The following is a 27,737-nucleotide window of genomic DNA, read 5'->3' as shown; positions in this document are numbered from 1 at the left end:
GATGGAGAGCGCTCTAATGCTTTTAATGGGGTTTCGATTTTGAGCTCAGGTCCACAAAAAGGACGACAGGAACAGGACATTGTTAGTTACTGTATGTCATTCCCAGATGTATGTTTATGTGTGTCTTGTATTTCTATGTCATAGTTTCTTATTTTCACGAAACGCTCCTCCTTTCTGTTTTTCTCTGCATGATTTTCTGTCGCATACACACATTCCCATTATTGTACACACTCATTCACACACACTACAGATATACTGCGGATATGACATAGCATACAAAGAGCCAAGTTAGGTATTTTTCACTCTAAAATCCACATGCTCCCATTCCAGCTTCTCAAACACAAGGTTGACCTTAATTTCTTTGTTTTGTATCATTGTTAGTTGAATATCTGTGGGTTTTGGACTTTTGGTCAGACAAAACAAGCATTTTGGGAAGTCAAGCTGGGCTCTAGGGAATTGTCATTGTGACTTATTTCATTAGTTTCTGAATGATTAATTGATGCAGGCCTATTCAGGACGCTCACATTTTTCCTCTTTTTGCACCAAGAGTTTGCGAGGACTTCCTTTCATTTAATCTTCCTCTTTCACAGAAGTTCCTTGTATTTAATCCCTGTACATCGTCCTCTCAGACAGGCGTGGTTCTTCTGTTGGCAGCACAGTTTCCAGGCAGCATCTCTGTGTTGTTGTGCACCGCTTCAGTAGTTAAGTCATCCACAGGTATGTCAATCTTACTGTCTTTGAAAGGGGAGGTCAAGGTGTAAAGCATGAACTCTGAGCCCACTGTCACCGGCGGCGGCAAACATTCCATGGCTTTGGATTCAGCTGAGAACGACGGCTCTCTGTCTCGCACCAAGGATGCTCGAATGGAGTGGGAGATCGAGTCCCCTGCACTGTTGCCCCTGTAACTGTATCGGCGTGAGCGGTTCTGGTAGCATCGGTTCCGGTAGTAAGATGAACTGCGAGAGATGGGCGGCTTAATGAGGGATGGACGGCCTTTAGTGCGCAGCTGTCTGTGTTTTTCTATGAACACATGAACTGCAAGGACGCCCACCATCTCAGCGAGCACAAAGGACAGAGCTCCAAAATAAAAAGACCAGCCATAGGAGTAGCTCTTCTTATGGTCGCTCTGGCTAGGGTCCCCTGAGTTTGCTGATATGTACACGATGATGCCAATAATGTTACTGAGACCTGGAAGAGTTCAGAGAGACGGAGAGGGTCAGATGCGTGATAAACACTGTGAATACTTGCATGCACATTAGGTTTGTTTGTGTTCTGACCTGCAGAGACAAAGAGTATACCCGCACTGAGGATGACGTTGTAACGTGACTTGTAGAACTCGCTGGCAGCTACACACACACCTCCAAGAAACAATAATCCCACACTGAGGATGGGGAAGAGGCTGGAGGCTCGGACTGCTCCTGAGGAGAGGAGAGTAGAACGGGCTATTTATAACATTTGAATACCTGAGAGTCCAGTGTTAGATCTCACAGTTGTGCACATTTGTTACCCACGTAGTAAATACTCTGCGGCATCCTGCTCATAGTCTGCATCCTCAGCAAAATGATCAATGTCTTTGCAAACGCCCCGAAATGTCCCTGCAGGGAAGACAAAGAATGACAGGACACCCATTTCAAAACTGCTTTGGCTCTGTGTCATTTTGCTCTGCATTATTTTATAACTTGACATACAAACTGTATCCCTATATTATAAAGAAGTCACAGTGTCTTTAGGCTGGATCAAGGGGAGTACATTTCCAAGATAATTGCAGGATGTGTGTAACCATTTCCTTCAGGAAACAACACGCAAGCAAGCTACATGGTGTAAGTGGGAAGTTTTGAAGAGAATTTGTATTGTGCAACAAGAAAGGTCTGCTTGGTTCTGATTGTAAAAATTTACAAGGAAAATGTTTACGGCATTTACTTTCTAACCGGGACGTTTTGAGACCGATAGAAGAGGATTGCTTTGGAAGAAGTACACACGGCGATACACTGGTAAGAGCAAATTAGACCTACCACGAAACAGCTCATTTAAATAGCTTACGTTATGATATTGTGTGAACAGTTAACTTCATTTAATATTGTATTGGGCGTTTTCTTTTGCAGGGTGCAAACGTTCCACCTAAAAACCAGTTCCTTCCCGAGACTGTTTTGCAGAGCCACCGTCGCTGCGTCCAGAGCTTAGCACCACCCGAGTTGACTGGGATTTATTTTTTAAAATGCAAAACAATCCGGAGCTTTTTTTTATTTAAAAGATTCAAAAATCTGCTGCACATGTTTGCTACACTCAGTAACCTCTGGCCCAGAAGTTCCTTTTTACATTTGCACATACAGGGATGTATTGATAAATGGGCCCCTATGCGCTGCACTGATTGACCAGTATTGATGATGTGACTCAGTCACCGTGGTTACCAAAACGAAATTCATTCAGTAATCTACAACTCAGCCGCCATGAACAGGACAGAGATGAGAGCTACTGAGAGAGCATGTGTTCAAATGATTGTCAGGAGGCAAAGAGAGATGAGGTCACATGTTGTGTTGCATCATTTCTCTCACTCTTAGCAAGAATAGATATTTTCTGACCACTTGTACAATGAATCATTTGCCTGCCAGTTTAGCACCAATAGTCTCCATTCAAGGTGTTACTTTGTTTTTGTAGTTTTGATGTAGTCATGAAAATAACCTTCACTCTGGAAGATACGATCCCATTATTATTGTCTGTCGTGCTGAGTTTGATGAGTGCACACAACCGTGTGTCAACCTTGACTGTCCGTGTGCGTTTTTATTTTGTATCACGTCTTTTTTATGCCTGTCATGACACTATTTATTGTTGCTCTCACATGTAATCCTGCCGCCTCATCCTGTAATTGTTTATGATTCTGGCCTTTTGTGACACACAGACACACAGACACACACACACACACACACACACACACACACACACACACACACACACACACACACACACACACACACACACATTGAATCATTGATGTCCTCTGCATGCTTTGTTACCTTTCCATTAAACCATTTTGGAGCTTAGAGATAGAGGGGCAGAGGGAGGGGGGGAGAGAGAGAGAGAGACAGACAGACAGACAGACAGACAGACAGACAGAAAGAGAGCTGAACATTTCCATTTCGTTCGGAAAATTAGCAAAGCAAACAGAGGATATAGGTGAAGAGGGAGAGGTCTGCTATTAAAAGCAATGAATAATTGAAAATGTAATTTCGATCCATCACATACGCCAGACCTAGACTACTCCTCTCCCTCCTCAAGATGCGAACATTAATCTTTATCAAACCATAAATCAATCCGAGCTTAAGCTCTGATGGCTTACCATGCTCAACTAAACAGTTGTGTCACTGGGCATGAAGAGGTAAAAACAAAGACAAAGCCACATGTCTATTTTTGCATTACAGCTTTTGGCTCAAAAGACGTAGCTAAGGGCTAGTTGATTTATTTGTTCTTTTGTTTGTAAAAAAAGTTCTTTATTCTCACCCTTTGTGTGCTAAAAGTGGTGTAATAATCATAGTCTATGGTAATAATATATTTCCTTAAGTACTAAGTACAATTGTGATGCACTTGTACTTTACTTGAGTATTTCTCTTTCATACTTATACTGCACTACGGTTCAAAGGAAAATATGGTACTTTTATTTTTAAACTTTCATTAGGCTACTGGTGACTTTACTGATTTACATAAAATAGATAAAACAGCTCAACGGTGTACAAAATAGTTCAAAGGACTGTAAAATACTATTCACACATCAAATAATAATAACCCAATGATGGCCTATGGCCATCATTGGGTTATTGGCCATCGATGGCCTTTGATTTTCTTGTGTTTCAAATACATGGGCCAGACGTGGCCGTCAAAGAGGCCGGGGGGGTCTGGCACCGTGTAGTTCCTGGAGCAGCTTTATAATACTGTAACACTCCTAGGGATCATTTGTCTGCATGTAATTGCAAGTAGTTGTACTTTTAATACTACAAGTAGTCTACATTTTGCCAATAATACTCAAACACTTGTTGTAATGGAGTATTGTTACACTATGGTGTAACTTCTTTTACCTAATAAGTTAAGGATCTGAAAAAACTAAATATGGCTATGATGACAGAAATACAGGGTTCTCCCATGAAGCATAACAACATAAGTTTTACTTATTTGGCAAAAAACCCGGCCTTTTCAGATTTTTGATTTTCCGATTGTGATTTCTGAATAGCATTCATCACCCGGTATGGAGACACTGTGTACGATCTCTATCCTGTGGGAACCTGTAAAGCTATGCAGTTGTGACAGTTCAGCCCAGACAGGAGTCATGTCCTACCCTCAGTGCAGCAGGTCCTCCACAGACCGGAGTGGGTCAGGACCTCCTCGTTCTTGCGGACGGTCTCGTTGTCGTTGAGGTTCTTGGAGCGGCACATCCCGCGGGAGTACAGCCAGTAGTCCGTGCCCACTGCGATGGTCATGAGGCTGAAGGCACAGAAAGCCCCCGCCGTGGTCAGCAGCATCAGCATACCCCGGTTACACAGCCTCATGTCGCCCCAGGCTCTTCCAAGTCCCCCAGTGGATGGAGGCCAGCGGAGTTCAGAAACTTTCCCTCCTGTGCCTTAACTTTGTGTGGATCCAGTCGGCTGAAGGAAACTTCGATTCTGTGAACATCTTCTGCAACCGGATACACTGCAGGCCTATTACAGTTGGGTTAGTGCAGGTTTCAGATTGGGTCATAGCCTACATGCATCAGACTTGGTTCAGTGAGTTGGGATGTTTCCATGTCAATGCAGGAGAAAAATCAGTAGGCTGGTAGTAGAACAACTGATAAATCAGAGAGGAACAACAGACCGAGGGGCGAAAAGAAGGAAAAAGCCACAAATCCTTGGTCAGAGAAAACAGCAGCAGCAGCTCCAGTGGACGCAATCTAGTTTGTTGTAGCTTAACTCTGCATGGCACCAACTGCAGGGTAACCATACCCTCCAGTGTGTATGTGTGTGTGTGTGTGTGTGTGTGTGTGTGTGTGTCACTAAGCATAATGGATCAGTCTGGGTTAGTAGTCTTAACCACTTAAGCACCATGGACAGCAGCACAGTGGTCAGAGCATAGTGTTGTCTTCATTTCTAGACATGTTTATATACAGCATCATTCATTCGGATTCATTTGGTTATCATGCTATCCATTATCATAAAAATCAACTTTCTGTATTATAACTGCAATAATGCACTAATCATCTAAAATGTCCTTGATAGTAACCTGGTACTGTGTTTTACTGCATTATTTTTGAGTAATAATCACTACTAGCATCTTTTTAGGAGAATTAGGCATATCTGTGAATTAAAAAAAAAAAGTAGGCGTAAAATGTGGTTTTACACAAAAGGGAATTCCTACACTTTTTTCCCCCCAGACTAATCATTTTCAGTTAAAAGGATGTTTTCATATTCCACACTTTGCCGATTTATCTATATTTCCAATAACTTAAATTGTGTTAAGTTTATTTATTATTAGATTTTTGGGGTAAAAAAAACTGAGGATTCCTACAAATACAGCTATTTCCCAAATATAAAGTGTTGAAATGTTGGATGTTGATATTTCTGACTTCTCTCAACCCCTTTTAATTTCAATGGTATTGTTTATAACTTATTCATCCAAAACCTGTAAAATACCAAAACTCAACCACTGATGAAGACCAATGAAAGAGAACAATAAACCTTCATTTTGATTAATTGTTGTCAATTGTCAAGCATAGATGCTAAACATTTGTTATGCTTCTACTTAGGTTGCTGCTATCCCCCATTTAGTAGAATTCTAAATTTAATTAAGTATAGTTTTGATCTGTTTATTAGACAAAAAAAGACATTTGAAAACTTGACCATAAGAATCGGCAATCAATTTTATATTCTGACAATTTACAGACTCAACAATTATCTTATGTAACAACAATAATGATGTAATGAAAACATGAGTTGTCGCCAATTTTGTCTTTTTTTGTGTCAAACACAGGTAACTTTAAGCCTTGAAAGTTAGGGATTATATTTTTAGACAGTATACAAAAATGTAAAAAAAATGTACATATAAAATGTACAAGAGAGTAAAACACAAGAGCCACAGTTACTGAAATGGTATTATGATCATTTAATGTAGGTATCACACTGTTAGTGTCTCTCACGCACGGGTAAAGGTGGCACATGCAGCACATGTACACTGTCCTGTTACACAATTTCTTCAAGTTGCTTTATAAAAGTTGCCCTATTCTCCTGCCTTTTGCATAGTAAACACTTTATTCTCCACTCTTTTCCACTCTCCCTCTTGTCCTGCTTATATCCTTTCCCAGTTTTTGTCCTCCTTAAATCGTACCAATGTGAATGTGAGTTGGGGGGCTGGTGAGGAGGAGGAGGAGGGGAGATATAAAAAATGGGGAAACAAAGTAAAAAGTGACATTGAGTGTTGGCAGGGATAAAGGCCATGGAGAGAAAGTGAGATGGGGTTGTGAAGGAGGATGAAAGTGTATTACAACATGAAAACCACTTCTAGCTCTAGATCCCATTCTTATTAACACATACACTGAAACACAAGTCATACAGAATTATTACATCTACTTTATATTTTCATTTCACAGAATCTCATATTCTTGTCAAGGACAGCAAAACGGCGTTTGCTTCGTGCTTTTTAAAGCAAACTTCTTAGCATATATCAACATTGATAGAAGGCGTACACAGCATTCAGAGTGGAAACTCAAATTTGAGCATGGGTATATCAAAACTGACTTGCATAAACTCAGGACATCAGGTTTTCCCTCTTCCACAGTGTGGGAACTACTTTAACAACAAATATGGCATGCATAGAGGAGCTGCACCACAAAGACTCTATAGGCCTACACAGCACTTACCCACTGTGTACACAGTGCCAGAGAAAAGAGAAAGACAGATTAAGCAAGAGGAAAAAGACAAAGACATTTTTAAATATCCGCTTTTGATACTCTTCTTTTTTTTTGCATCAATTTTGGAAGACAAGACGTGCTTAGGACTAAGTTCCGGACTAACTTAGACATGAGGTTATAAATCAGGACTTTTAAAACCATTCCTTCCCTCCAAACGGCAGCCTGCCTGCAGAGACACACGCCTGTGTGTGCGCGTGTGAGTGTGTGTACATATGACATATTGATCATGGAATGTTTATGACGCAACTTTTACAGGCCGAAGAGAAGAAAATCAAGTACACAAACACTGTTGCTGATCAATAAGAGCACATACACACAGTTTCACATTCACTGTGACCTTTTGCATTGACCTGGTCCCCACGAGGTCTTGTGAATACTACACATGGCCTGGAGTTTTCTGGAAACTGGCCTGTTTGACTATGTGTTTCCTGGTCAAACTCCTCCCCAGTGTGACCAACCAGCAGCTAAAGCCAGTGTGTGGCGGTTTTTTCCTATTTGTGGGTTGGGATGTGTGTAAATGAGACGTTGTGGCTTTAGCTTCAGTGGTGGTGCACTGAGATGCTGGATGAGTCCTCAATGGATGTAACTGGGCAGTTAGGGTTGGAGTAAAGTCTTGTTCGGGCTGGGTCTAACCAACAAGAACTCCTCAGACTTCTATTATGAATTCAGGGTTGGTGTAAGAGAAGCCCTGAAACTCATTCTGGTCCAGATTCATAATGAAGAGCTTGTCTGTGGGCGTCAACTCCACCGCCATCTTGGTGAACTCCTTGTCGAAGTTGCCTACGTCACGGCGAGATTTCTGCAACAGAGAAAGAGAAAAGGGGAGGGAGAGAACGTGTTAGAAAAATAAAGTTGAAAACAAGCAGAATGAACAATTTGCCCACAGAAGCACAAAGATGGAGGGTAGAGAAAGAGGGAAGGGAGGTTAATTGTTTCAGCACACAGAAAGACAATAACCTGCAGAGTTGGGACAAAGTGTCATTGGAGTTAAAAGTCTGTGAATCTCAGACTCATGTCAAAATCCTATATGTGTTTAGAGTCCTAAACAAGTTATTATGTGCCCTTTTAGCAGATTACATACTATAAAATCTACAAACTGTTAATGAATCATGTTTGTACATGTACAAACATGATTCATTTGCCTTTAAAATGTGCATTCACTACTTTAAAGGAAATGTTTTCCAATATTAAAAAGCAAAATGATCCGATATACATTTGCTGTGTTATTCTGTTATGACTCCAGCATTCAGGGCGTGGACAGGACTTTTAAAATACGGAGGTCAATGGGCCAAAGTCCTCCCATGCATTCCACCCTTCACCCAAAAAAAAAGCTTATACAATGTTCATTATATTTTACATTAAAAACAATTGTAAATGGGTTAGAGTAGGATTCAAAATTGTGAACTTGTCTTTAAAGCTGGGGTATGCATTTTTCTAGAAAAGGCCAAAGAAATGTCAGAATTTATGAAATGATAGTCCTTTTCCTGCAGCTCCCCCCTTTCTGTCCAATGCCCCTCCTACCAACAGGTATGGGCACATGCACACGCTTCATACAGTAACATGTATGCATACTCGTCATTCATTTCAATCATCCGGATCATGATTTATATCTTTGTGCCGTAATGTAGGGCAATCCTGTTTTCTTTGAAAACTTTTTGGCCTGTAAAGCCCTTTAAGATGACTTACTGTGATTTAAGCTCATGTTTATATGTAAAATATAAGTCAATATCGGCAAAGAATTTCAGAAATGGAAAGAAAATGTTGCTAATTGTTTAGCCTTCTGCTAACCGTAGCCGTGAGCTTCAGCTAGAGTCTTTAGTCTTTTTAATAAGGCCGGCTTCCTTTCTTTTGGATTGCTTTGCTTTGTGTAGGCTCTTGTTTCCAATGCTGGAATAGCAATAGGATTTTCTGCCATTCAATCAGGGTTCCACCATCTAATGGGATGTGCACATACATCTGCATTTGTAGAACAGCCAATAAGAACACCCTCTTTCTGAAATGACCTGTGATTGGCCAAAGTCTCCCGTCAAAGGCTAGATTTTTGAAAGCCTAAAAAGAGAGCTTAGAGGTAGTGCAGAAGTCTACTTTTCTCTCAGACCACTTCAATTACAATATGCTGAAATGTTATTATGGAATTTTGTGACACAAAAACCCCCGGCTTTCCCCAGCTCTTGAAATCATAAAAGTAAATTGTGAGTTGTGTTGCAGGTGTATTTTGCTGTTGTGTCTAAGTGCAGTCTAATCCACACCTCTGATCATCTGTAACTGGTGGCACCACAAGGACTCAGAACACACTACAAAAATCGACAAAAAAAACAAAAAAAACCTGCCGACAAAACCCAGAAAGACAGTCAAAAGATGAATAAAGACCCACCAAAACATTCCAACAGCACAAATGCAGAAAGATCCAAGACAAACTTCCAAAGCCAGAAAGAGGAAACATTTTAGTACAGAACAGACAAGGATCGATCAAACAGACCAGCTGCAGACCAAACCACAACCGGAAAGGATTTTACACAGGAAAGTGAAGCAGTGAGCCCCAGGCAAGACACATGTATCACACACGTCACACACGTCTCACACACACACACACACACACACACACACACACACACACACACACACAGCATTTAGATTTGCCTACCTCCTCCTTTTGTCTCATCTCACAGGGCTTCCAGCTGAAATAAGGAGAGTTTGAAACTTTCCCACCTCTATCACCGGTCCACGAACACATCGCTAATGCAGCTCATTTTTGTGCATGAGGCAGGTGTGATGCTGCATATCTTATCATTGCAATGTGGGTTTGTGTTGTGGACATTTTATGTTACCCTCTAATGCAGATTTTTATAAATAGTATATGACAATTAGTTGATATATAATTATACATTGGGTATAGTTAAACACATTTTAATGTAGCAATCTCGACTAATGAAAGATTGACACTATAACATGGTTGTAATATTATAAAATATAGATTCATGTTTTACATACATTTAAAATATGAAGTCTTTGTTGTGTGAACATGTATACATTTTCTAATAATTTATAATCAATCCTTATTACTCCATGGCAATTGAGCAAACACCATCTATTAATGAAGGCCATGAGATGCAACTGAATACCACTTTAGTAAGTGGACCTTGAATATTGAACAAAACTTTAAAAACATTTATAGTTGGTTTTAAGGCTAAATGGTTTGCACATGCTTGTAAACAGTTGATACGGATTTGTAAGGATTTGTTAATGTGTTCAGTAAAATATCATTAAATATGACTGTGATATTGAGTATTTGTGTCATTCATAAAAGAGGAACTCCACATTCAGCATTTATTATTATTCCCATTAACTAACAACATATCCATCCTTGGAAGAGATCCTGTCTCAACAGTAAGCCTTGTGGCTTAACTTCATATATTTAGATAAGGATTAGTTTTTGAAACGTGATCCTTTACCATCATTTATCTAACATTTCTGTATTTGATAGGACTTAAAAAAACATTTCCTGTCAGTCCTACACCTTTGCCAACTAAACACCATGGTTCGACAAAAGAGCGGCGTCGTTTTTAGTTTTTTTTTCTGTGCTTCCTAAGCAGTAGTTGTTTGAAACAAACGTTTCAATTTCTAACAGCAAGTGCTGCAGTTTGATGTAGAATATGAAGAGTAAACCCCAGGAACACGCTTAACTTTTTCAGAAAGACCAATGAAAGAAATGTTGAATGAGAAACTGCATTAATCTACAAAAGCTAGTGGAACAGAGACTAGACCATAAACCCCAACTGCTAAGCTAAGCTAAGCTAAGCTAAGCTAAGCTAAGCTAAGCTAAGCTAAGCTAAGCTAAGCTAAGCTAAGATAGTTGTCGCTCCTGGCTTTAGCTTAGCTTCCACATATTAGAGTAGAACTGATCTTCTCAACAATCTCTCAGCCAAACCAAATAATCACATTTTGCGTGTAGCAGCAGTAACAAGGCAGACACAGCAGAAGTAGTCTGGTAGGCACCAGTGATTATATTATCAGTTTCCAGTCATACAGGACAATTACACAATCCACAGAAGCATCTCTCTCATCCAGAACAATTTATCCAAATATCTCTTTGATATAGAAATCCATATATATTCTTTTTCTCTGTCATATCTCTTGTTATGTCACGATTGATTCGTCACCATCATCACAATAAACGTTTACTTTTTCCACCTGGCAGAATCAAGCGTCATTATCAGTGAGCATCTCTGTGGATCTGTGACGTCACCATGATGCTGCCTCCACCTTTTGATACGAGCTCAAAGAACAAGATTTGACACATTGTTACAACCCTGCAGTGTTACACAGTTACAAAAAAAGATAATACAACCTGCCTCACAATGAACACACATCTTCATTCATTTTATGTATGAAAATGACTTTCCGAAGGTGTTGTATTGTATTGTTGAAGAACAGATAAGCTATAATGCATGTTCTAATAATTATACATGTACTGCAAAATGGCACAAGATGGCTGCCCTTCATCACAGTTGTTGAGGACAATATTTTTCCACATCCTCATGATTCTGAATCCTATTTTGGCACTTTTGGACATCCTAACAAACTACCAGCTTCACAAGACTCGGCATACGTGAGATTCTCCCAAAACAAATGGTTGTTTACAAGCTTAGATATGTCTTTGAAAAACACAGTGTAATGTGGTGAAGCTTTCAGTGATGAATCAGGAGAAAAGAAATTAAAAAATCCCTACCTTGACGCAGACCTAAACTCTTGCTGACTGCATGTACAGTATGTAAGACTTCTATCCTCTGACTGGTTAAAAAATTAAATCAGCAAAAAACATTTAAGCTCACCACAACACTGACGGAACGGAAAGTGTAGAATATTTGGTCCTATAGACAAAATAAAGTCAACATTAAGAAATTAATTAGTAATCAAATAAACATAGCAAAGCAATTGGTCAGTTTTTACTTATATTGTATGAACATTAAATATGTGCTAATAGTACACTCATCAATATTACTGATAGGTCAATATGCAATCATAGGGAGAGTGACACAAAGACAGAGCAGGTTTGAAGTGGGCCCCCGACATGAACCTGCTGGTGTGAGCAGACGGGCGGCATTCAGGAGCGAGCAACATTTGTGCACTTAAGACTGAAATACAACCAGTAGAGCTAATATGGGAGCAGCCAGTGTCACATGACGCGCTAAACCACAGTAAACTGAAAACAATGTCACCGCTGGAAACAAGACTAGTCTCCTACTAGCAACTTGACACGTGAATATCTGATTAATTCTCCTGATTGTGAACGTTTGAGCAACTATCCACGTTTCCATCTGAACTCTATTTTAAGAAATAGTATTGGTATATTTAGGGAAATACGCTTATTTGATTTATTTTCCAAGAGTTAGATGAGAGGATTGATAACAGTCTTATGTCTGTACCAGAGACAAGAGGGGATTGGCCTAGCTTAGCATAAATACTGGAAGCTGGGGGGGAACATCTCACCTGGCCTTCCTCAAAAAATACGGCTTCCAGAACTATAGTTTACTAATTAAGATGTTTGATTTGATTAGTCCGTACACACAGAAAACAACGTCAATGTGTTTTTTTTATGGTGAAAACTCCTGAGCAACCACAACAGCCTTGCAGGTAGGTAATGAGCTTTAGAGGTGCTATTTACTCTGAAGAGAGAGCCAGGCTAGCCCCCCCCCCCACACACACTTCCAGTTTTTATGCTAAACTAAGCTAATTTCCTCCTGGCTCCAGCTCCTTACTTTATACAAAGACATGAGATTGATTTGGGTTTTCTCTTCTAAGTGTCAGGAAAAAAAGCGTACTTCCCAAAATGTTGAACTATTCCGTTCACCCTGCCTGGATATGACATCAGAGGGATTGTTTTTTTGTTTTGTTTTTAATGTGCGTTTCCGAGGTGTCAGGGATTACTAGTGCAGCCCAGTGATATGTGGCATGGTCAGTGAGGTGTGTGAGGGTACTCAGGGTTAACAAATGAGAAGCCGTGGAATTCTTCCTGGTCCAGGTTGGCTATAAGCTCCTGATCTGGGGGGGTCAGCTCGGGGGGGTGGCGTGTGAAAAAGCGATCAAAGTTCTCCGCATCACGCCCACACTGCCATGGAGAGGAGAGAGGTGGAGAGAGAGAGAGAGATGGGGGGGATGGCGTGAGTTTGATGAGGGATGGAAGGAAAAAAAGGACAACGACAACAAACAAAGAGAAAAAAGAGAAATACAACTAAAACATGGCATCAACCAATCAAATCACACACAGCCGAAACTGTGGATTTCCATTGGTCCGCACGTGAGCCAGTGACATCTCAGCTTCATCATTGGTGACTACGCTACACAAATCTCAGCTCAGCATTTGTCAGAGTAGTGACCAATGGCAGGCGATGGTTTGGTTTGTGGGGTGAGCGAGATAATCTATAACTTACCTTGAAAGTTTGACTAGTTGGATGTTATTTCCTTCCTTACGGTAACTTATTTCTAAGCTAATCAGTGAAGGTAGTATTCAACAGCTGAAGAGGGAGTGTGTGTAATATACTCACAGCTTTAGGCTTGAAAGGAGGCTGGACCTCTTTATTCTCCAGTTTTTCCCAGTCTATATAGCGAAAGAAGGCGTGTTCCTTGATGTCTCTCTCCCCCTCTGGACCGCAGCCCAGACGCTTACCTGGGTGCTTGGTCATCAGCTAAATTCACACAGATAGACAAGGATAAGAAGAGTTTAAGTGTGTGTACTGTATACTGTGACTGATCCCTACACACTAGCTCCCCTTCCCTGCATTAAGGGGGAGGGGGCGAAGAAGCAGGTAAACTCCGTTATGGATACCAATAAACTGAATTTATTTAATTAGCAAAATTGTGAATCTGTTACTGACCTACATTCACTTGCATCACAATTTTCAACCAAAGTACTGTATATAAACAGGCAATAGCTACACCATCTCACAACTTTACCCAGTCGATTAACTAATAGCCCAATTTGTCTATATGTCTATATAAGTCTATATGTGTAAAAAGTTGTGTAAGGCCTTTTGTGGCTGTGTGAAGTCTGATAAATGGACGCAAGCAATGTCAGTTGGTGTCTCAACAACAGGTTGAGATAAAAAAAATAAAATCACAAAGCGTATTTTAAACAGCCTAGGGCGTGGGGCTGGGCACCGAACGTCAATACTTTTATGGCACCAAACAAAATACTTCGATCCCATGAGTACTGAAAAATTGTTTATCTTTGGGTACCTGATAGTGTCCTCTCTGCATATTGACAGATTCGAGGACACATGGCAAACAGCAGAGGACACATCTGCCGTTTTGCACAGTTTATATAAATATAAGAATATTAAATTTAAAAAAAGTTGAGTGTATCGTTACATCCCTACCCTCCATGGTGAGTCCAACAAAATTCTAGGAGTGCAATGTTAATTTGGCAGAGTAGCCTTTTAAATATAATAAAATTGTTCAGTTGGCAGAAAATACAGTGTGTGACATCTAATAAAAATAATGAGAAAAATATGCTACACATTGGTTAAACTGAATGCTTTAGAAGTGCAATGCTAAATCAGTGGAGTACTCTTTTACCTGGTCCTACTTGCTCTACCTTGTTATTCTTACGCACTTCGACTCCAAACTGAGAGCCCTTAACACGGCACACTCTCCAGTGTTCAGAGTGGATATGGAGAAAGTTTAGGGGCAACATTAGCACTAAGTCTCTCTACGTATGTGCATTTCAAGATGTGCCCTCACCCCCTTGCAGATAGCAACAGCCTCTTTGGACATGGATTTCGGGTAAGAGACATGATGCTCCATGATCGACTGGAACAGCTCATCTTCATCCTCTCCGTCAAACGGTGGCTGGATGGGCACAAATATACATCATTTTACTTGTCACAATTATTTGATTAAAAAATTTAACTATAAAATGTAAATATATTATTACTATACAAACCTGTCCAGCAAGCATTTCATAGAGCAGTACTCCAAAGGCCCACCAGTCTACGGACTTCCCATAAGGCTGATATGCTATAATCTATAACATACAATGATGGAGTCGTGAGTCCCATTCAGGAGTAAAAATTTAATAAAAAAGAAAGTGCACCATGAACTATCTCACAGCAAGTAAACATACCTCTGGAGCAATGTAGTCTGGTGTTCCACAAAAGGTCTTTGTGGTGATTCCATCTAACATGTTCTCTTTGCACATGCCAAAGTCGGCTATCTTTATATGGCCTTCAGCGTCCAGCATCACATTGTCCAGCTTCAGATCCCTGTGACACACACACACACACACACACACACACACACACACACACACACACACACACACACACACACACACACACACACACACACACACACACACACACACACACACACACACACACACACACACACACACACACACACACACACACACACACACACACACACACACACACACACACACACACACTTTATTCTGAAGGCATATGCATATGCAGAACTGTATATGCAGACTTGAGCTGATGCACAGAAGGACTCACCGGTACACAATGCCTTTTGAGTGAAGGAAGAAGATTCCAATGGCAATCTCTGCTGCATAGAACCTGAAACACAGACAAACACCAGCTTTTTAGCATTTAGTTGTTTTGGTACCTCTACTCTGCTGTGCAATGACAATAAAGATGAAACCACTAAAAAGCAGCTGCAAGCATGTGACAAATACACATGCGAGTGGCATGTTAGCAGCAAACTGCCAAGTCTTTCTTTAATAAAAGTTCATCTTAAACTGAATTAATACATCCTTTAACATTTTAGGTTATCTGATCAGCCCAAAATATGGGAAGGGTATAAACATCTATCAATAAAATTGAAAGAATCAACTTACAAAGCAAACAGAAGCGGAGTAGATTGGGTGGGGGGAATTAATTAGCAGTAAGAAGAGAAAAGGGTGCACAACAAATTGTGTGTGCCTGTGCATGCGTGCGTACTCACACAGCATGAGGCTCCTTGAACTTGCCGACCTGCTGGATCTGGTACATAAGGTCTCCTCCATTTATATACTCCATGACAAAATACAATCGGTCCTAGAAGACAAAGAAGAGGAGAATAAATGATTAGTGTTGAGTTGGGTGCTGCCATGTTTCTGCCTGTGCTTATCTTTGTTAATACAAGATGTTGTGGACCCATACCATGGTTTGGAAACAGGAGTGGAGCTGAGTGAGGAAAGGTGGTTTCCCAGCCAGAGCGAGCACTCTCTTCTCCACCATGGTGCACTCTACGTCGTCGTCCTGGATCACCACGTCCTTCTTCAGGATTTTGATGGCATACAACTCATCCGTGCCCTTTCTTTCAGCCAGCATGACCTAAAGAGAGTCAACAAAAGCCAATAAACGATCTTTATAGTGATTTCATTTTATTTACAGCCCCTGGCTACCATAACCCACCATAAAAAACACGACCAATGTGCCTCACCTTGCCAAAGCTGCCCTTGCCCAAAACCATGATAAAGTTGAAGTCCGAGAGCTTGACCCGGTCCTGATTGCCATTGCTGTCATACTTGCACACCGAGGAGGAGGAAGAAGAGTCTGTGGGCTTCCCTGGCCCCACCTTTGCCCTCTGGAAAGAGAAGGCATTACAGGAAAAGAACAAGATTATGAGGGAAGAATAAATACACCTTATATATACTGTATATACAATTTTTTTTTAAACAAACAAACAAGGAAAGCGCAAATTAAACCTGCCAATATTTGTCTCTGTTTCTGTGTGTCTCACCTCAAACTTTTGCCGTAGCTCCTCATTACCGTCCTCTCCATCTGGCTGAACGGGAACATTGAAGTATTCTCCTTCTTCCTGAGACAGCATCTTGAACCTAAACCCCAAAATAAAAACAGAGAGATAATATCCAGGATTATTACTAGAAAAACCCGATAAACAGTCACATCCCTCTTCCCTTTGCCTTTGTTATTTCTGTCTACATCTGTGTGATTTTTCTAGTTATACACCATATCCTGACTTCTTACCATCCATCTACCCCTTGTTTCTGTAGCTCTGAGATCCCAAAGGATAGGGATCCCATGAAGTCATTCCTGCTGGTCAAATCCCAGTCCCAGATCTCCACTGACAGACGGCGGTCCTTGTCTGTTTCTTTTAAGTTGCTAAATAATTTAAGACAAAAAAGGGGGGGAGCAGTCTGATGAAGAGTGTTCTCCAAAAATAGGTTAAAAAACAGAAAGCAAGATCACAATTTGATTTCAAAGCCACAGTCCTCACACCTCTCTCTCTATGAACTGGTTAACACCTCAGCAGGTGGCTGTTGTTCATGCCACTGTCTTTCCTAGCATTCACACAGCAACCCAGAATAGCTTGAATAGCAACAAGCAAGAACAGGAAAAAGAATGAGGACAGGGTCACTTATTCATGAGCTCCAGTTAGCTTTGTGTTTTTGTGACTGAAAATGGGGCCAAGAGAGTTACTTATAACCTAAACAAGTCAAGATCAAATGATGCCGAATATAAGCTGAAGTCTCAAAACTCATCTGAGATACAACTCACAAAGTGAAGGTCTCGTTCCAGGTGGGGTTTAGGCAACATTTGATGGTCTTGGTCTTCTGCTTGCTCTCACTCTTGGGATCTGGAATCAGCTTGAGCTTGACATAGGGATCTGACAGGCCGTTGGGGTCCATGGGCACCAGGTTCCTGGCCTCTTTGACTGCAAGGGGTTGACGAGGACATGGTTACAAAAAGTGTCAGATAAAGAAAACATCCCAATAGAATACACACTTAGTGCAACCGTTTATTCTGGAATTTGTCCTTTCCAGAGGTGTTAGTGATGCGAGTCCTGCCCTAAATAACTCTGGCTACACCACACAACACTTAACAACAGTTTAGTTTCTGTTCCATAATCAATCCACAGCTGTCTGTGAGAGGATGAGCCAGCACGTGGATGCATGTTCCAGCAGCCATTTGGGTCAATCGTTGGATCATTGATTGACTAATGGACTTTCCAGTACTGGTCTTAGGCTGATAAAAAGCGTTGAGAGGCATTCAGAGAGTGTGTGTGTGTGTGTGTGTGTGTGTGTGTGTGTGTGTATATGTGTGTGCTTTTGTGTGTGTGTGTGTGTATAAAGAGACAGAGCACACTCACTGGTGACAGTGAGAGTGTCGTTAGCGATCTGGGCAGAGATTTGGATGCGTCCTCTCCTCTCGGTGTGATCTGTCCCACACAGGCTCGGGACGTTGGTCACACACCGCTTGTGGATGTTCATCATACAGTCTGAACGCAGAGACACAAAAATGCACAAGTTAATTATATTTATATAGCCCCAAATCACAGTACAACCCTCAATCCTTAAACTCTTAAGTTATTATCACAATGCTTTCAGTACTATTTAACCAGATTAAAAACTCTTCAATTATTCAGTGGTACACTTTGATAAAGTGGGGGACTCACAAGAGAAAGATTTGGGAAAAAATTCAGCAGCAAAGGCTGAGAAACCTGAACTTTAAGTCCCAGAAATACTGGCTCCTACCTACATAATGCAACTCAATCCCATTGTTTCATTAGACCCTCTCCGCCCGATAAACACAATTTTATTTTTATCTTAGATTGCTGTTGATTCATTTGCATTGAGTAAAGCCCCACAGGAAAACATAAAACACTTTAGATTTTAGTTTAGTTTATGTCCCAATGAGCACTTAATAAAAAATAAATAAATAACTCAACACTCTTTATGCAATTTCTCAGTGAGTCCACTAGAGGTCAGATTGCTCTGATGTACAAAGCTCCACAGTTTACTCCTCTCCGAGGTAGAGAGTGACAAGGTAATCCTTTTTATGTTTTCCTCTCCATGATGGCCTTTCTTTTTTTTAAAGATTATTTTTTGGTCTTTATTTTTGACTGAAGACATAAAAGGGGAGGGGTGGGAGGTGGGGGGATGACATACAGCTAAGGGCTGCAGGCCAGGGTTGAACCAGGGTCGGCTGCATTGAGGAATAAACCTTTATATACGGGCGCCCGCTCTACCAACTGAGCTATCTGGGTAACCATTATACCTTTTCTTATGAAAACGTCTTTTGGTTAATTGTATTTTATATTTCCATTATACAGAAGAAATCAGAAGTATATAATAGATGCAGGCAACTTATACATTTCTATCTGGCTCCACTCAGCTACACCGTCAATTAAAACTTTATAGAGGGAAAGAAACAAGTGTGTGATGTGGCAGAACAACACATCTCATCAAAATGACAAATCTAAAATGTATGAATCCCTTGCATGTGTATTGAGAGCCTTGGGACACTGTAAGGTCCCTCCAAAATAAAGCAAGCAGACAGAAAGTTGGTAGGGACTTGATCTGAGTTGGTAAAAAAACACTGTGGGTTCCTACAACTCAGAAACTTAAAATAAATATTGATGCTTCAAAGAGGCAACTCTCTGTCAGCCATCAAGAGGGGTGTCTCGGTTTGTTTTCCAAGTTAAAATTTAGCCAAATCATGATCATGGCCAATCTTCTCTCATCTCTAATCAAAAATATCCATAGAACCCAAAGAATAATGGAAAAAAAACATGTCTGTGTGCAGTTACACTATTTTGTTTCTTTGTTCATATGAATACAATTTACATGAAGCACAGAGCTCCTAGACAAATGTTTACATAATTTATCTATAAACTAATAACCCCTTTGACAACTATATTATATATGCCCTCACAGTATTTCAGCAACAAACAGTTTAACACCAACCTATTTTCTTTTTCTCTTTGCGTACATCTGGTGACTAAATTTAAATATATAAAAACTTCAAAGGCCAAGTCAAAGTCCCTCAGACACTATGTATTACTGCACGCAGGTACAACGAGGAACTGTCTACTCACTAGATGATGTTGGCGATTGCATTACACTGATATAGAACACTTCCTGTTAATATCTTTGTTGCCAACAAGAGGGAAATGGTCCACAATAAGTATGACACAACAGCATTTACTTATTGTTATGAGAAGCTGATAATATCTATATCCACATATTTCAAGCAAGGGAAACGGTATTAATTGGAATGACATAAATTACATTTTAAGCAGTCATTTCTTAGATAGCTGCCCTATGGCCTAGATACACATTAAAGTGTTAGTGTGTCAGTGTGTGGAAGAGTTCATTGCAGTAGTCTAAGAAGTTAATAGTTTGCAATGTATCAATTTTTGCAGCAGGCGTATGTAATTATACTGTCAATAAAGTAGGTAAACTGACAATTTCCACTTGTCCCTCTAAAGCACAAGCTTTCATATGTGTCACATGCTCACTCTGTGTGTTGACACACACATTCACAGATATTTGTGTACGTACGGTCACATTTCATGCCCTGGTGTATCAGCCCGTAGAGAAGGGAGCCACAGTGGTCACAGAACGTCGGGCTGGAGTAAGTGTGGACCTTAAACTTGTGTTTACTACGAGGATCCTGCAGAGGAACAAACACAGACAGGAGAGATAAGTCACTTAAACTCATTATTTAAAGTAATTCACGTCATTTCATTTTGTTGAGCTTAGACCCCACTGAACAATTAAAAACGACAGTTCTCAGTTGTCTTGTTAGGCGGTTTTCAAAAGGTCGGTTCACCAAAGTTAGAAAACAAACATTGCACAAATTTTGAGATTTGCTATATGGACAAAAGTATGTGGACACCAAAAGATTTCAACCATAAGTTAGTGTTGCACAGCTTACTCTTTACCATACTAAACAATAATAAAACTGTATAACGTCCACTCTTCTGGAAAGGCTTTTCACAACACTAGAAGTTTATTCATGAGGTTGGCTATTGATGATAAGGCTCAAATTCATTCCAAAATGTGCTGGATAGGGTAGAGGTCAGGCAAGTTTTTCCACAATTAAAGTGGGAAAAAATGTCTTTATGGACCTGGATTTTGCACATGGGCATTTTCATGTTGAAACAGGAAAGCGTATTCCCCAAACTATTGTCATCAAAATCTTAATTGTCTAAAAAGAATTGTATTTTGCATCATTATGATTTTAAAATTTCTTTGACCTACTTGTCCCTCTCCGACACACCTGTCTCATGTTATAGATGTGCAAGTATGTGCATTATGATTTATCTAAGGGGACCAGAAGCACACTCATACTATACCTTCGACCATTAAGTGTATCTGTTGTGAACCAATCCTTTCAATGTTGTTTCCATTATGCCACAGAGCTAAAGCTAGAGAACGCAGTACTGATTGAGTGAGTTTGGAGGATGCTTAGAAATAGCCAATATTGAAATAGCTTTGTTGATATAAGAGATAGGTAGGACTAAGAGATTAATAAACATCAGTTATACAACTTCAAAATCTATGCTGCTGACTCACGAAAAGTGTGCATGTGTGTAAATGAATGAGAGATGTTGTCTTATTAACCTGAGGCAGCCAGGCAGCACGTTCTCTCTTTACTGACATTTCTCAATGTGACGTGGGCCTGACAGCTCAGCAGGAGCACAATTGTGTATGTGTTCATCTAGCAGCAAATACAGGAACTACACACACACGCACACACACACACACACACACGCACACTCATCCTCACACACACACACACACACACACACACACACACACACACACACACTGACGCTGACAATGCTTATGTTATTAATAAACATCACTCAACAGCAAAATAATCGCTAACTGTGTGTTTAATAAATATCTAACTTGAACACCAGCGATCTGCTGCACTGTGGACTCCCATTTTCTGTACTTACGTCGGAAGCAGGTCCCTTGTCGGCCCCCGGACAGGAAAAGGTGACAAATTCATGACAGCGCTTATGAACCACAAAACAGCACACTGGTGGAGGGAAAGAGGGACAGAAAGCAAATGTCAAACTCAGGCTTACTTGCAACGGCAAATGAAGCGACACAATAGCAACAAAGAGATGAATCAATATGTCAATTATGCGGTATTAGTCATTGCACAACATGCTACTCATATTTCAGCAGTTCCCATTTGTTCCTCCCTTGCTGCAGACATCTATGTTTAGTTTTATGGCTTCAGTTTAAGATGATTTTAAATTTAACCACAGCATGGTGGGTCATCTCCTGATCACACCTCATAACATTAAAGCTGCCACAGGAAACGTCTCGCAGAGGCAGCAGGCTCCACACACACCTGGGGATTGTTTGTTCCTGCTCGCTGCTTGAAGTTGTGCTAAAATCATTCAGTGTTGTGATGGACTGAAATAAATAGCCTGCATTCTATCAGCATAATGTAGCACATGGTTGCTGATTCTGAATAATTTTGTAAGGAAATAATTTTTATAGGGAAATTAAATGTCCTTAGTCCCCATGTTTTGGTGTCCATGTGACTGACGGGAAACACAAGCTACAATGTAATTTAACAGGACAATTGTGCAGCTTGTATTTATGTTCACAAAAGGGCTGGTTTTGCCATTGACAGGCTGAGATTAATATTCTAAGTGTCTGACCTAGTTATGGAAAGAATTTCTGAAGGAGGTCGACCTTTCTGATTAAACATAAAAACATCAGTGAAATTGTGATTGCTAAACCCACCAGGCCGTATGTGTAAATAAACAGTCATTTTAGCATCGTAAAATACACTTGATTCAAAGTTGACAGCAACTACTATATAAATAAAACTATGAAAAGCCATTGTGGGTCGTTTCCAGATTTCCAACCATCAGGAGTCTGGTTGGTTTAGCGCTAGCAACCTCAGAACCGTTTCTGGTTAAACAGTAAGGTCTTAAAAGGTTTTAAAAGGTCTCTCTCTGTAAGGATCCTTTTCATAATGTTGTCAGACACATGTAATCTGAGCCTTTTAGCTGCAAAAGAAGCACTTCTAGTGAACCAAACTGCCACATAGGGTTAAACTGCAGCCTGGTTTTTTATCTTAAATTTGGCCAAGTTGGTGACCGTCTATTACGCTACAATCTAGTAGAAACTTTGCTCAAAAGAAGGGAAGTACATTAAAGAAGATGGATGGCAACTGAAGCAGTGGTGCTTACAGAGAAAAGTCAGAGAAAGTCAGATAATTAATACAGAGAAAAGTCAGATAATTAATATAGAGAAAGTCAGAGATTGTCAGATAATTAATGCAGAGAAAGTCAGATAACTAATACAGAGAAAGTCAGATAAGTAATACAGAGAAAGTCAGAGAAAGTCAGATAATTAATACAGAGAAAGTCAGAGAAAGTCAGATAATTAATACAGAGAAAGTCAGATAATACAAGGAAAGTCAGAGAACGTCAGAGAAAGTCACTCCTATTTAGTTTTTAACTGTCTATTCATGTGATTTATCGGCTTTTGATGCTTATGATTTTTAACTGTTTGAATTGCCCTGTTGCTGAAATGTGCTATACAAATAAAGCTGCCTTGCCTTGCCTTGGTGGAATGTAACTACCGCACATAAGTACATTTACTTAAGTACAATTTTTAGGTACTTGCACTTAACTTGGATATTTCCCAATATACTACTTCATACGTTTTATAACTTAACTAGCTACTTTGCAGAGCAGATAAGTAAAATAAAATAAAAATCCACCTATGAAAGATGTTGCATTGTTCTATATTATGCTACCAAGCAGTATATAATGAAATTAGAATTAAAATAATATAAACAGATATTAGTTTGTTTTCAGTTCCACCACTGAACTGAAGTACATATAATAAATGTTTCTAAAAATGGTCTCAGGCTGCATTCTTAAAGTTGAAGATTTTAATCTTTGGTCAGGGAGCTAATCATTTCTTAGCTGAAGCAGCAGACTTCTCACTTGCATCATCGTCCACAGTTAACTGTGTGATAAGCGCTCAGGCAGACTAACGAAGCAATAAAAACACAAATCTTGTCTTAGTCGAAGGGTTGTAAAGATATGATTTACACTTTTAAGTTCTCAATATGATTTCCTCACAACTTTTATTGTTTTGGTAAAAAATAGGACAGAAATTCTCCATGTGAATTTCTGGCAATCATCATTTTACATGCGATACATCATGTATATGAACATTTTAGACAAGACATAGATGTGTCTTATAAATGCTGCAGACCCACAACTGCTACTGTTGACAGGAGTTGAGTAGGAGAGAGGGACAAGCTGCTCTGATTAATTTCTCTGAATTTTACCATGGCTGGATCTAACAAATCACATTTTCCCAAAGTCCAAGCTGACACACTTAAATAGCATTGTCTTGTCCAACCAAAACCCAACGAGATTCAGTTTGCTAAAGGACAACAAATAATTCACATTTAAGAAGCTAAAGTGAGTGAATGTTTGGCTTGCTTTTGCTAAAAATGACTCACATAATTAATTAATTGTCAAAAGCCTTGTCATTTTCTGTGGCTCAGCTAATCTGTTAATAAACAAAAAATTTACAGTTGAATGTGGCGTTAGAAAGTTTAGCAACATCAGTAATAACATTAATCTAGAATGACAGCCCTGCAGTTGAATGCCTCCGCCAACCCGTGCAATTGTTACAGTTTACATCCATCTCCGTCTAGTCATAATATACAGTACGTAGTGAAGACTTTGAAGGAATGAAATAAGAAAGTTACAGTGAGGAAAATAAGTATTTGAACACTCTGCTATTTTGCAAGTTCTCCCACTTAGAAATCATGGAGGGTTCTGAAATTGTCATCGTAGGTGCATGTCCATTGTGAGAGAATCCAGAAATCCAGAAAAAACAATGTATGATTTTTTTATATTTGGTACAGTAGCCTTTGTTTGCAGTTCCAGAGGTCAAACGTTTCCTTCCCCAGGTTTGCACACACTGCAGAAGGGATTTTGGCCCACTCCTCCACACAGATCTTCTCTAGATCAGTCAGGTTTCTGGGCTGTCGCTGAGAAACACAGAGTTTGAGCTCCCTCCAAAGATTCTCAATTGGGTTTAGGTCTGGAGACTAGCTAGACCACGCCAGAACCTTGATATGCTTCTTACAGAGCCACTCCTTGGTTATCCTGGCTGTGTGCTTAGGGTCATTGTCATGTTGGAAGACCCAGCCTCGACCCATCTTCAATGCTCTAACTGAGGGAAGGAGGTTGTTCCCCAAAATAGGGATGGTGTTCTTGGGATTGGTACTCATCATTCTTCTTCCTCCAAACACGGTTAGTGTAATTATGACCAAAAAGTTCTATTTTGGTCTCATCTGACCACATGACTTTCTCCCATGACTCCTCTGGATCATCCAAAAGATCATTGGCAAACTTAAGACGGGCCTTGACATGTGCTGGTTTAAGCAGGGGAACCTTCCGTGCCATGCATGATTCCAAACCATGACGTCTTAGTGTATTACCAACAGTAACCTTGGAAACGGTGGTCCCAGCTCTTTTCAGGTCATTGACCAGCTCCTCCCGTATAGTTCTGGGCTGATTTCTCACCTTTCTTAGGATCATTGAGACCCCACGAGGTGAGATCTTGCATGGACCCCCAGTCCGAGGGAGTTTGACAGATATGTTTAGCTTCTTCTATTTTCTAATGATTGCTCCAACAGTGGACCTTTATTCATCAAACTGCTTGGCAATTTCACCGTAGCCCTTTCCAGCCTTGTGGAGGTGTACAATTTAGTCTCTAGTGTCTTTGGACAGCTCTTTGGTCTTGGCCATGTTAGTAGTTGGATTCTCACTGATTGTATGGGGTGGACAGGTGTCTTTATGCCACTAACAACCTCAAACAGGTGCATCTAATTTAGGATAATAAATAGAGTGGAGGTGAACATTTTGAAGGAAGACTAACAGGTCTTTGAGGGTCAGAATTGTAGTTGATAGACAGTTGTTCAAATACTTATTTGCAGCTGTATCATACAAATAAATAGTTAAAAAATCATACATTGTGATTTCTGGATTTTTTTTTAGATAATGTCTCTCACAGTTGACATGCACCTACGATGACAATTTCAGACCCCTCCATGATTTCTAAGTGGGAGAACTTGCAAAATAGCAGGGTGTTCAAATACTTCTCACTGTATATGTAGGTGTATTGTCTGGCAAAACATGGATGCTTTACACACATCTTTAAACCGGCAGCACAGAACATCTACCATCAACAATCACCAGTTGCAAGACTGGTGTCAACAACTCAGTACCGGACCAAATGTCCCCTCTTCTATTGTTACGACAACATGATGCAGTTAAAGAAAGAGGGAGGGAGCAAGATAGAGAGGAACCCTAACCATAGCAACAGATAATGACTGTTTTTACCCCCCTTTATTTTATTGTGGCCAGCCTAAGGCACACCTGTACAATAATCGTGCTGTCTCATCAGCATCTTGACATGAGAAGTGCTCACTAACACTAACAGATTTAGACAGATTTGTGAACAATATTTGAGAGAATTAAACCTTCGTTTACATAGAAAAAGTCTTAGATCTTTAAGTTTGGCTCATGAAAAATGGGAGCTAAACAAGTTTTTCTTTTTTGATTTTGTTTAGTGTATGTGTAAGCACAAAAGAAGCAATTTGAACACATCACATCAGGCTTTAAGAAATTGTGATTGCCATTTTTCCATACATGATGTGATATTTTAGATATGAATCAATGAAGAGAAGTCCTGTAAGCTGCAGCCCTTCATTCAGAGGTGGAGAAGGTATGTTTAAACATCTCTGATCAGAGCTGGTACTGATCCGTTAGATATCCAGCTGAGCTAAGATCAGATGATCAGTCACTAAGCCTTTAAACTGCACAATCTGAGTCAGATGTTAATACAGTGCACTCCATCCCTTCAAATTTTGATCACTCACTTTTTTTAAATGAACTTGACCAACACCAGAACTCCATTTATAGAAATAGGTCAAATCAGTCTTCTGTATTGTAGCCCGACTTTGTGGTTTAGCCTAATATCATTGGTGTAGCAATGCTTATTTAAACCACTTCCACTTTACAATGAATTGAAATATCAGAAAAAGAATTAGGGCAGTTTACATTTCAACAGTAGTATGACAAAATTATCCCACATATTGCCACACACACACACACACACACACACACACACACACACACACACACACACACACACACACACACACACACACACACACACACACACACACACACACACACACACACACACACACACACACACACACACACACACCTCTCTAGTTTAATCTCAATTATTCACATTGTCGTTACATTTTCATGAGGCACCGTGGCAACTGGCAGTACTTTCCACGTCTTTCTAGCAGTTAAGCAACAGAGTGCTTATGTTTGTTCATGCATGTGTTTGTGCAGACAAGAGGGTGGGTCACATCCGTGGACACCTGGACTTCTTGTAAATTTAAGTTAGTGCAGTTTCAGCTCTATGGCCTTAACATATCAACAGATAAAAACAGATTATGATATGATAAACTGGGTACAACATGGAACTCTGTCCATTTGTAGTGCTGCAGAATGCAAATAAAACGCAAATAGAACGGATGAAGACGAGAGGAAAAGAAAGAGTGGAGAAAAAAATAAAGTCAAACAGAGAAACACACGTGCATGTGTGTGCATGTGTGGGCAGGAAGGGATGGGGCACAGCTGGGTTTGAGGCGATGTGAGGGGGTGGTGGATTCATTTGTGTGTTTGCAGTGTGTTAGAAAGACAGAAAAGGGAGAACTGAAGCAACAGAAAACACAGTGAAGGCCGTTGCAGTCACACTTTATAGCTTTTTGTTTATAAATCTGCTCTGTCACTTACACACACACACACACACTACTGAAAGACCGGCCTAGTGACCTGCCGAGGAGGTCTTGCTCTGTTGCCTAGCAACAGCCCTGAGCCCTACAGTTGAGTGTGTACACACACACACACACACACACACACACACACACACACACACACACACACACACACACACACACACACCTGA

The 27,737-nt window shown here is 40.2% G+C and overlaps 2 protein-coding genes across 3 annotated transcripts in view; both read right to left on the bottom strand.

Annotated features, from left to right (window-relative positions):
• Positions 1-2: 2 nt before the first annotated feature.
• Positions 3-4,983, bottom strand: LOC117954217 (voltage-dependent calcium channel gamma-3 subunit). Its single transcript, XM_034887827.1, has 4 exons — positions 4,325-4,983; positions 1,512-1,595; positions 1,278-1,418; positions 3-1,188 (listed from the first exon to the last, which is right to left on the bottom strand). The coding sequence occupies exons 1-4, from the start codon at positions 4,533-4,535 to the stop codon at positions 626-628; spliced, it is 999 nt and encodes a 332-aa protein (XP_034743718.1). The 5' UTR covers positions 4,536-4,983; the 3' UTR covers positions 3-625.
• A 1,116-nt stretch (positions 4,984-6,099) lies between these two features.
• The window catches only part of LOC117954179 (protein kinase C beta type), a 34,466-nt gene continuing 12,828 nt past the window's right edge, over positions 6,100-27,737 (bottom strand). Inside the window, exons 3-17 of one of the 2 annotated variants that reach the window (XM_034887755.1) lie at positions 21,647-21,729; positions 20,241-20,352; positions 18,047-18,175; positions 17,455-17,611; positions 16,924-17,058; positions 16,676-16,772; positions 16,376-16,519; positions 16,093-16,266; positions 15,896-15,987; positions 15,445-15,507; positions 15,051-15,189; positions 14,871-14,951; positions 14,669-14,776; positions 13,474-13,614; positions 6,100-7,727 (exon numbers count right to left, since the gene is read on the bottom strand). In XM_034887755.1, coding sequence (XP_034743646.1) covers positions 7,575-7,727; positions 13,474-13,614; positions 14,669-14,776; positions 14,871-14,951; positions 15,051-15,189; positions 15,445-15,507; positions 15,896-15,987; positions 16,093-16,266; positions 16,376-16,519; positions 16,676-16,772; positions 16,924-17,058; positions 17,455-17,611; positions 18,047-18,175; positions 20,241-20,352; positions 21,647-21,729 — 1,808 coding nt within the window. In that variant the 3' untranslated portion in view covers positions 6,100-7,574. Of the gene's footprint in view, positions 7,728-10,909; positions 13,038-13,473; positions 13,615-14,668; positions 14,777-14,870; positions 14,952-15,050; positions 15,190-15,444; positions 15,508-15,895; positions 15,988-16,092; positions 16,267-16,375; positions 16,520-16,675; positions 16,773-16,923; positions 17,059-17,454; positions 17,612-18,046; positions 18,176-20,240; positions 20,353-21,646; positions 21,730-27,737 lie in introns of those variants that run through there. The other variant, XM_034887745.1, reaches the window with a different exon arrangement.

The sequence above is a fragment of the Etheostoma cragini genome, chromosome 2, assembly GCF_013103735.1.
Source record: "Etheostoma cragini isolate CJK2018 chromosome 2, CSU_Ecrag_1.0, whole genome shotgun sequence".
Classification (NCBI taxonomy): Eukaryota; Metazoa; Chordata; class Actinopteri; order Perciformes; family Percidae; genus Etheostoma; species Etheostoma cragini.
Note: the sequence above shows the minus strand (reverse complement) of the source record. Positions and strands in the feature narration are given on the sequence as shown.